The 10,967-nt window shown below is 46.3% G+C and overlaps 1 protein-coding gene across 1 annotated transcript; it reads left to right on the forward strand.

The window, feature by feature from the left end:
* Positions 1 to 6,698: 6,698 nt before the first annotated feature.
* Positions 6,699 to 8,589, forward strand: LOC123404294. The gene is made up of 2 exons (XM_045098220.1): positions 6,699 to 8,025; positions 8,186 to 8,589. The coding sequence occupies exons 1-2, from the start codon at positions 6,813 to 6,815 to the stop codon at positions 8,251 to 8,253; spliced, it is 1,281 nt and encodes a 426-aa protein (XP_044954155.1). The 5' UTR covers positions 6,699 to 6,812; the 3' UTR covers positions 8,254 to 8,589.
* The last annotated feature ends 2,378 nt before the right edge of the window (positions 8,590 to 10,967 follow it).

Genomic DNA, 10,967 nt, shown 5'->3' on the forward strand with positions numbered 1-10,967 from the left:
AACCTCATACAACTTGTTCCCAAGATCTTTGCGAAGGTGCTCTCGCTCTGCCTCGCGCCCCGGCTCAACGCCCTCGTCAGCAACTACGAGAACGCCTTCATCCATGGGCGAAGCCTGCATGACAACTTTGTGCTAGTCCACCAATCTCCTCGCTTGCTACACCAGCTAGGCGCGCCACACGTCTTATTAAAGCTCAATCTTGCGCGGGTTTTTGACTCGCTATCCTGGCCCTTCCTCTTCGATGTGCTGAGGCAGTATGGCTTCGGGGACATATTTCTTGAGTGGGTGGCAATCCTGCTGTCCTCGGCCAGCACCAAGGTGCTGTTGAAGGGAGCCCTGGACCCTCTATTTGGCATCGCCAGGGCCTGTGCCAAGGTCATTCCATGTTACCGCAGCTATTCATCCTCGCCGTTGACACCCTCAGCACCATGTTCAAGTGCGCCTCCTAGGTCGGTGCCATCCAACAACTGCACCCCTCAAGGTCGATCCCCCATCTCGCTATATGCGGACAATGTGGTCTTATTCTGCCATCCTCACCTGGACGACATCGAGGCCGCGAGGGCAATCCTGCTTCTCTTTGGCCGGGCATCTGGGCTACTCCTCAATTTTGCCAAGTGCACTGCAATGTTCATCAGATGAGATGACGACATCATGAGGCCCGTTGTTGAGAGCCTCGGCTACCCAATTGTTGGTCTCCCCATCACATACCTGGGCATCCCGCTCACCATGAAGCGCCCAACCACAGCTTAGTTGCTCCCTCTCGTCAACAAGGTTGCAGTGACATTGCCCAAGGTTGAAGTGACATTGCCCACCTGGAAAGCCTGGATCATGAATAGGGCGGGCCTCCTCACTTTGGTGAAATCGGTGCTTTGAGCGATCTCGCTACACCAGTTGCTCATGTTGGCGCCACCAAAGAAGATCCTAAAGTTGCTTGAGAGGATCCAGTGAGGGTTCCTTTGGGCCGCCCCCGCCGAGGCTAACGGTGTCCGCTGTCACGTTAGTTGGCGTCGGGTTGCGTGTCCAAAAATGCCTTTGTGGGCTAGGAGTGCACGACTTGGAGCGCACCAGCATGGCGCTAAGGACTCGCTGGCTATGGTTCAGCAAAACTGATGACCGCCGTGCATGGGCTGGACTCAACCTTCAATCCTCTACTGAGGAGCGAGCCTTCTTCTGTTCGAAATATGCCCTAGAGGCAATGATAAAATAGTTATTATTATATTTCTTGTTTCAAGATAATTGTTTATTATCCATGCTATAATTGTATTGAATGAAAACATAAATGCATGTGTGGATATATATACAAAACTATGCCCCTAGTAAGCCTCTAGTTGACTAGCCAGTTGATCAAGGAGGTTAAGGCTTTCTGACCATATACAAGTGTTGTCACTTGATGACTGGATCACATCATTGGGAGAATGATGTGATGGACAAGACCCAAACTATAAACATAGCATGTGATCATGTCATTTTGTTGCTATTGTTTTCTGCGCGTCAGGTATTCATTCCTGTGACCATGAGATCATGTAACTCACTGACACCGGAGGAATACCTTGTGTGTATAAAACATCGCAATGTTACTGGGTGACTATAAAGGTGCTCTACAGGTATCTCCGAAGGTGTCCGTTGAGTTAGCATGGATCAAGACTGGGATTTGTCACTCCGTGTGATGGAGAGGTATCTCGGGGCCCACTCGGTAATACAACATCACATATAAGCCTCTCAAGCAATGTGACTAAAGTGTTAGTCACCGGATCTTGTATTACAGAACGAGTAAAGAGACTTGCCGGTAACGAGATTGAAATAGGTATAGGGATACCGACGATCAAATCTCGGGCAAGTAACATACCCAAGGACAAAGGGAATGGTATACGAGATTATATGAATCCTTGGCACAGAGGTTCAACCGATAAGATCTTCGTAGAATATATAGGATCCAATATGGACATCCATGTCCCGCTATTGGATATTGACTGGGGAGTATCTCAGGTCATGTCTGCATAGTTCTCGAACCCGCGGGGTCTGCACACTTAAGGTTCGGTGACGTTTCGATATAGTTGAGTTATAGGTGCTCATGACCGAATTTTTTTTCGGATTCCCGGATGAGATCACGGACGTCACGAGGTTTTCCGGAATGGTCCGGAAATGAAGATTGATATATAGGATTGTTTCATTTGGCTTCCGGAAAGATTTCGGGCATTACCGGCAGTGTACCGAGAGAGACAAATGGGTTCCGGGTTTTTACTGGGAGGGGCCACCCACCCGGGAGAGAACCTAATAGGCCCATTGGTGGCGCACCAGCCCTTGGTGGGCTGGTGAGGCCAGCCCAATAGGACTATTTTGGCCAAGGGAAAAAATGAAAGGAGAAAAAAAAGAGGAGGTGGGAAGGAAGGAAGGGACTCCTCCTTCCAAACCGAATTGGAGTAGGAGTCCCTCCTCCTCCCTTCGACCAACGCCCTTGGGTCTCCCTTGAGCCTCAAGGCTAGCCCCTCCCCTCCTCCTATATATACTAGAGGTTTTAGGGTTTTTGAGACACAACTTTGCCACGTTCAACCCTAAACCTCTACTTCGTAGTTCTTCCTCTAGATCGGATTTCTGCGGAGCTCGGGCGGAGCCCTGCAGGAATAGATCATCACCAACACCGGCGCACCGTCACGCTGCCGGAGAACTCATCTACTTCCCTGTCTCTCTTGCTGGATCAAGAAGACGGAGATCGTCATCGAGTTGTACGTGTGCTGAACGCGAAGGTGCCATCCGTTCGGTGCTAGATCAGGATGGATCGTGGGACGACGGTGATTTGAATCACGAAGCTGTTCCACTACATCAACCACATTTCTTAACGCTTCCCGCTTAGCGATCTACAAGGGTATATGGATCCGATCTCCCTCTCGTAGATGAACATCACCATGATAGGTCTTCGTGTGCGTAGGAATTTTTTTTCCCATGCAACGTTCTCCAACATCTTCTTCGCGAGCACCCACACGATCATTGGGAACGGTGAGAGCACTAGATTCTGGGAGGACCGGTGGATCAATGGGAGCTCCGTCTGCGAGATCGCGCCCATGCTCCATGCCTGCATCCCCAAGCAACGTGGAAAGAACATGACGGTCATTGAGGGCTTGCAGGCCCATCTTTGGGCGCGCGACATCCACGACGTCCTGGGAATCCATGAAATCGGGTAGTACTTGCTGCTTTGGCGTCTCCTCGAGAGCGTGTCACACTCCATTGAGCCTCACAAGATGGTTTGGAAGTGGGCCGAGGCCGGCACCTACTGCGCTAGATCTGCCTATCACGCTTTCTTCCACGGACCGATCACCTCGGAGGACTGGAAGCTCATCTGGAAGAGCTGGGCGCCACCGAGAGTGAAATTCTTCCACTGGCTTGCCATCTTATATCGTTGTTGGACGGTGCATCGACTTGTTCGGCATGGAATGCAGCACCATGCGGCGTGCCCCTTGTGCGACCAGGCCTCAGAGACGCTGCACCACCTTCTGCTATCTTGCCCCTTCTCGTGGTAGGTATGGCATGAGATCCTTGCTTGGATGCGCGTGACCTGCAGACCGCCCGACATCGAAAGCTCCCTTCTCGATTTGTGGCACCATGCTAGGTAGGAAACCCCTAAGCTGATGCGCAAGGAACTTTCATCTGTGACACTCCTGGCACATTGGCTGATTTGGAAGCATAGGAATGATTGTCTTTTCGACCACGCTCAACCGTCCATCCACACTCTTGTGGGCACGATCAAAGACGAGGTCAGGCTTTGGTCAACTGCTCGTGTTGAAGGACTTAGGGTTGTGCTGCCAGCTTCTTGGGATGTGCATGAGTGGCCATCCGATATGTGTAACCACCTTCTAGGAGGAAAATAATTGCATAACTCTCTCTTTTTAATTAAATGAAACGCAAAGGTCCATTATGTTTTCCCAAAAAATAAAAAAATGTTAAAAAGTCTTATATTTAGAAACCGAGGGAGTACATATGAAGGTGAGCGATATCATTGGTGAAATAAACCATGTTTAATCAATTGCTTCATGGATTGTACTAACGAATGAACATGCCTGGAGAAGTTCTCCGAGATTCTCTAACTAGTCGAGGTTTCGAGGGAAATGAAAGCTACTCTATTTTATAGTACATGTTGTTGGTGCAGGCTGGAATTGACCCATGGCTGCTATTACATTCTGCCACTTATATGTGCCCAACCGATACAATCGCCTTGAACACTCTAGTACATCTCTGTTTGCGTGGTCTAGTAAAATTTATACCTTCGTGAGCCACCGACATAGTGATGATTGTTCTACCATTTTTTTCTCTGTGGGAATAGGTTAATTCTATGTGGTTGTAATAAGGAACAATCTGTGTGACTTTATCAGGGTTGAATCTATTAGATTTTTTTTCCAGAGGGTTGAATGTAAATAACGACCAATCTTTGGATTTCTCTGAGAGGGTTGAAGATATCCATGGATGATTTGAAGATGACCTGTCAAGAATTAGCGATGATCAGAGATCTTGGGTGTCTAAAGGAAATACAAATACTGCTTGCTTTTAACATGTATTAACCATATTTGTAATGCTCTTTATTTGAACTTTATTTTTGTAATACTATGGATGATGGATGCATGAGAAGTACTGGTCTTGAAATATACCGAGAATTTTGAGTGAAGGAACAGCAAACTAACCGGTAAGATGCCCAATTTATAATACGAGTCTTATATTTAAGACAACCTGCATAGTCATAAACGTAAACTGAACATTTTGTTTGTGTTCTAATACGCTAACATTGAACCTATTAATAATAATAAGAAGGATTAACAGATAGCTGTTGGTACCAAGTTTTAGTTCTAAAATAGTTCTGCATGGTAGGTTTGTCACTAGATCAGCATAGCTATCTTGAGCAGCAAACAAGGATATACTTAACTCTCAGGCCTACATGCTGAAAGTTCTATCTACCAGTAGTTCATTTTGGAACCTATTTAACACTCAAAATATGGAATCTGAACTGCCAACATGGGTCCAGACTTTTCGGTTGCCACAAGCTTCTACGTGTGACCATCCATCTTCTGGTGGTGTCCACTGATTTCTCCATCCACATTCTCCGAATTAAAGGGAAAATTCACTAAGTCATTTAAGAAATGCTCTCTTGAGTAAAGGCCAATTTCTTTTTGAAAAAAATAGGACAACAATCAAACATCAAATTTTTGAAGTGCCATGTTTTTAGTCGACTTATATGCAACTAGCGCATGGGCCACATCATAGTCGTAGCGCGCAAACCCCTCTGGCGTTCTTCTAACCTCTTAGACTACTCACTCCCATCTTCTGCCTCTTCGGTGACAATGTAAAAGGAGATAAGAGTAAAACTATATAGCTTTGAAGTACCAGATCTAATAATTAAAACGGGACTAGGGCATTGGTCGCTCCATAATTGTAGCGAGGGACCCCTCCCACCTTCTTCTCCCTCATCAAACTACTCACTCCATCTTTTCCTTGTTCTCCGAGCGCCTCATCGGACTAGTCACCCAATATGTCCCTCCACCGACAATCATACAAAAAGAGACGATAAGATCAACTACAAAATTTTGAAATACTAGTATTTTAGTCTATAGTCTACCTACTAACTATTAGGACGCAACTAGGTCATGTGCCACTTCGTAGTCGTAATGCACATATTAGGGTTTGATGATCCAAGTTAACTGTCAGAACTTTTTATATTTAAACACTACTAGTGTTTTAGCCGGTTTAGAAATTGTCGTACGTGATGTAATTACAACGTGGTCCACTTTCATAAACGTAGCACGAATCGTTCGCTCCTGGAACCGTTCTAGAGAGGTGATGCAGCAAGCGACCCTCTTGCTTTCCTCAACTCCGTCGGTGATGTTGGGTACTCGTTCGTCTATGTCTGCCGCTCCAGCGGCGGGAGCGGGTGAGAACCCGAAAGTCTTCGTCCCGTAGAGGTATATGGTAGGCGTAGTTTGTTTTCAGTGGTGCTGCTTCAATGGCGGGAAAGGTGCTGCGTCGAAATAATTTGCTTCTACTCTTTCTCCATCTCTATGACTGTCTAATGGGCGGCACCGGGGAGTAGGTGGCTCGGTCTTCCTGCCGGTCATCAGATCCGGTAAGATTTATGTCTGATGGTCGGCACTCAGCACTCTCTCGGATGGCGTCGGTGTCGCATGTCTAGTTGTGTTTGGTGTCTTGTAGTGGAGTGTGTGGATGACTGAATGCAGCGACGTTCTTCTTCTTCTCCGGTATCGATGAATGAAGTTGAAGGCATTGGGGTCTAGCGGATTTGTGTGGTCTTGGTCTCGTCGCTTATGGGGTTCTGTTTTATCGGTTCAAAAAACATCCTTGTATGCAAAGGTGCTCCTCTAGATCTTGATATGAAGGCAGTTCCCCTCTTTCTTCAACAACACATTGGAGGAGGAGGAAGGTGGGGTGGGCGACGTTTTCGTGTGGCGCAAGATTCCGTAAAAGTGAAATTCTAGTTTTACTCTTTGGGAAGTCTTTGATGCAATATTACAAGACGTCTATGTACGTATGTCTCCTGGGATGATCACATGTGTACTTTTTGTTATACGTTTGCCTAATGAAATATATGTGGTTATTTTGAAAAGAAAAAAAAACGCCGTACCTGCCATCAAAAAAAAAAAAACCTAGGTTAGTCTTTCCCGTGACATCCCTGTCTTCCATTTCCGTTACTGAAACCCCAATTCCCAGATCTCACGATCGACGGCGGCGCTGATTATCTCCTCCAGCGCCGGCGGCAGATCTCGCCGCCTCGCCTCCTTCACCCCCGCCCCCGCCCCACGCCCAAGCCTGACACCATGGAGGAGGCCCGGTACTTGCCTCTCTACCGCTTCTCCTCCAAATTGGCGATGTCCCCACTCCACGCGAGCGATGGAGGCGACGACGAGACGACGCCCGGTCTCATATCGCCGGTGACGGAGCCACTGGGCAACGACCACCTCCTCGCCGAGATCCTCGCCCGTCTCCCTCCGCAGCCCTCCTCGATCCTGCGCGCCTCCGTCGTCTCCAAGACCTGGGGTCACCTCGCTGCATCCGCCGCCTTCCGCAGCTGCTTGCGCGATCACCACCGCAGGCCACCTGTGCTGGGGGCCTTCGAGAGGGATGGGAAGAAGCTCCTCTTCATCCCTACCCTCGACGCTCCAGATCGCGTACCTGCCGAGAGGTTCTCCCTGCAGGTCTGCGCCGACGACGCCACAAATGACCACTGGGGCGTGCTCGGCTGCCGCCATGGCCGCGTCCTTGTCATCAACCGGACACGGTGTGAGCTCGTGGTGTTCGACCCCGTCTCTGGCGACCGCTGCGTTGTGCCGTTCCCCCCGGATTTCGACGAGCACGCGTACAACGCCAATGGAGCTTTGATCGGCGACGAGCACCTCCGGTCCAGCGCATTTCAGCTGGCCTTGGTAGGCTTTTCTGCCAATGGCCGCCCAGGAGTTGCCGCGGCCCGTGTATACTCCTCGGAGACCGGCGAGTGGGGACAACTCATTGCTGCAGCACGGCCATGTGCTGTTGGCCATCTTCCCGCCACACTCATTGGCAAAAGGCTCTACTGGTGGCTCACTGAGCGTGACCATGGTATACTGGAGCTCAATTTGGAAAGCAAGAGCCTAGCTGTGATCGGCAAGCCTTCCATTGAGAACATCCACAGCTGCCGGAGCCGGATCATCAGTGGAGAGGATGGTGGTGTTGGACTCGTCGTATTCTCATACCCTAGCTTGCAAATGTGGGACCGTAAGGTCAGTGATCGGGGTGTCGCGGCATGGGTGCTGCGGAAGACAGATGACATGCGTGGCATGCTTGCTCTGCCATCTAGCATGGAGGCAGGGAAATCGACTATTCTGGGGTACACCGAGGATGCGGATGCGATCATTATATCGGTGCACACATTCCCCTGGGTGCAGTATGGCGACGTCTATGTCTTCCTGGTTCGACTCGACTCAATGCAATGCAACAAACTCAAAGGAAGCTTTATGGAAAATTTGTATCACCCATACGCAAATTTCTACGCCGGTAATTGCTTGTCCTTACATAGCTATGTTGTTTTTGTATTAAAAAATTTCCTTAATTGCCCTGAAAGATAACAAATTATGTTGACTGATTTATGGCATCCTATATATATGATTGTTTCGAATGTTCACATATATACTTTCTATTGCTATATGATTACCAGGCCCGACGGCGCTCAAACTTCTTGGTCGTCTAGACAGTGATGGGGGTGCTGATGTACGGTCAGCATAATGGCCAGTGCATGACGGTACCAGTCAAGCTACTAGGTTTGAATCTTCCCAATTACTTTATATATGCAACGCTGAGACAGGCGGCTCTTCCCCCCTCGGTCACATTTGTTGTAATAGTTATCATCATGTCTCATGTTCGTCTTGTTGTTGTCTTTTGGACTTTCTGGTAAACTGGCCGTGTGTGTACTTTCTGTTGATGGTATGTGTTTGAACTTTGAACTCTGGTTGGAGGCCCCCTGTTTGTAACATTTGTTGTATACTTGTTCCATTATCTTATGACAGTGGAACTGGAGCGAATGTTTAACATTTGTTTTGTTATTGTCTTTTGGAGCCTTGTATTGTGCTGCAAGATGTGACTTTCTGTTAAACTGGCCGTGTGTGTACTTTCTGTTGAGGGTATGTATGTTTGAACTTTGAACTCAGGTTGGAGGCGTCCTGTTTGTAACATTTGTCGTTTACTTGTTCCATTATCTTATGGTAGTGGAATTGGAGCGAATGTTGTAACATCCGTTTTCTTGTTGTCTTTTGGAGCCTTGTATTGTGCTGCAAGATAGGACTTTCTGTTAAACTGGCCGTGTGTGTGCTTTATGTTGAAGTTGTGTATTTGAAGAATGTTTTAAATAGCGGGCTATGGAAAATAGCAGCAGGCCTTCAAATCAGCTATAGCGGTCTATTTGTACATGATACCACTTAGCGACACCCTGCTGAAAAGGCTATAGCGGGAGCTATAGCCGGTTATTTAAAACTATGGTTTGAACTTTGAACTCAGCTGGTTGGAGGCGCCCTGTTTGTAACATTTGTTGTACACTTGTTCCATTATCTTATGATAGTGGAACTGGAGCGAATGTTGTATGGGTAGAATAAAAGAGTAATTTACTGTATGAACACAGTAAACTATTTTGATTAATCTCTTCTACCATATCATTTTGCTGCTAAGATTCACATACATTCTATAAGTAAACACTGTGTTGTTTACAGATAGTGTGTAGTTAAAGAGCACATCCGTGGTTAATCTTAAACCTTTTTAAAGCTAAAAATATACAAGGCCTTAATGGGATCACCATTGCTTTTGTCTACATTCTTTTTATTGTACCCATAAATATGCCATAACATGTTGCAGGCTTACCTAAACCAAATCCTTTATGCTGTACTAGGATTCTACCCATAATTAGTAATACACTTCATATGGCCAAGTTAAAAAATAGTGATAAAGAAGAATCAGATGATATCCGTACAATAGGTAATAAGTTTGGTGATCTTCAAAGATTCAGTCATAAGTCCCCTTTTTTCTTAGAACACTCATATGTTCCTTTAGGTTACACGGGTTACGAAGGCAGACAGATTTGTGCCGGATATGCTACGGCCGGGACAGATAGAAGATCTTAATTCTTATGCTTGATGATACTCAGGAACCTGCTTATTCTTGAACACCCGGAAAACTGTTATTTTATTTGAAAAGGGTGTTGTTTTTATTTAGGATCATGTCACACACCAGCCAGTGTTAAGATCGTTTTGTTGATCCTATAGTTGGAAAAACTGAGCGTGTCTTTCATGTTCGTTTTTTCTCACTGAAATTCCCTTTTAGCTAATATTGCTGGATCTCACAGAAATCTTCTTGAGGCTGCAGTATCTCAGTTGTGCATTAACATTTTTTTCTTGGGAAAAGAAGGATGCCTTTTTTTCTCCAAGAGTCCTGCTATGCTTATGATCCTTTAGGTATGGTTCTTGTAGAACACAGCACAGCACACGAAACCATTCTTAGGGTGGAACAAAAAATACAGCACAACAATGGATCTTCTATTGTACATGGATTGTATCACAAAATATCATCGTACAATGATATTGGTCTCCTGAGCTGTCGCGGGGCAGGTTGTCCTGCGTGCTGTTCTCTCTCTCTCTCTCTTTTTCTTTCTCTTTTTTTGCGGCAATTGTAAAGTTCACCCCCTATTAATGAAATAGAATTGCTCCTGCTTGCCCCCTAAAAAAGACGGTAACACTTTAATTTATATAAAAAAAGAGATAACTTATTTTCCTTCCTTGAAATGGAAAATTTTCAGTAGTTTACAAGGTGTTCAAAACAAAGCAATAAACACATACCCCTCTCTGTTCACAGCAGCAGAACACACGTTTTGCCCCCATCCTGCGTCCACACATGACGTTCTGTTCTGATAAAGGTCAATAAGCTTTTGCAGAGGTAGAACATTGTTAAAGATCCTATTATTACAATTCTCATGCAGTTCTTTTTGTTTGAGAGAAGTGAAATCTTTGTCTACTGATGCGCAGGAATCTGCAATCTGCAATTTATATAAAGGGGGGGGGGGGGCGTGACGATCCAAGGGGAAACGTCGGTTCCAGCCCCAGGGGATGGGGCGCTGGTTGCGGGACCAACCGTTCCGTCGTTACGGGCAAGAGGAGATTTTCCCTTAATTAATCTTAACACTTCCTCCTAATCTACGGTTGACCATATAGAGTCATCTCATGATTGTCGATGTAGCGCTATCATCTCAAAAGAATCTTCCTCCAAAATGTTATTCATGAAAAGTTGATGAGAACCGAAAACATAAACTTACAAAGATATAGCATAACGTGATGTCTTAAACAAGTATATCTCAAGAAGATGACGCCAGCAAGTCCCTAAGTCGTCACATACCAATTTCATGAACATATTTCTGAAATGTTGAATTTGGTAGAGACTTGGTAAATAAATTAGCAAGG

Source organism: Hordeum vulgare, chromosome 6H (assembly GCF_904849725.1).
Source record: "Hordeum vulgare subsp. vulgare chromosome 6H, MorexV3_pseudomolecules_assembly, whole genome shotgun sequence".
NCBI lineage: Eukaryota > Viridiplantae > Streptophyta > Magnoliopsida > Poales > Poaceae > Hordeum > Hordeum vulgare.

Excerpts from the sequence above, each read along its gene's own strand:
- LOC123404294 (XM_045098220.1), top strand. The coding sequence starts at position 6,813 with ATGGAGGAGGCCCGGTACTTGCCTCTCTACCGCTTCTCCTCCAAATTG. Across the intron at positions 8,026-8,185 it reads ATACGCAAATTTCTACGCCG|GCCCGACGGCGCTCAAACTT; the intron begins GTAATTGCTTGT and ends TATGATTACCAG.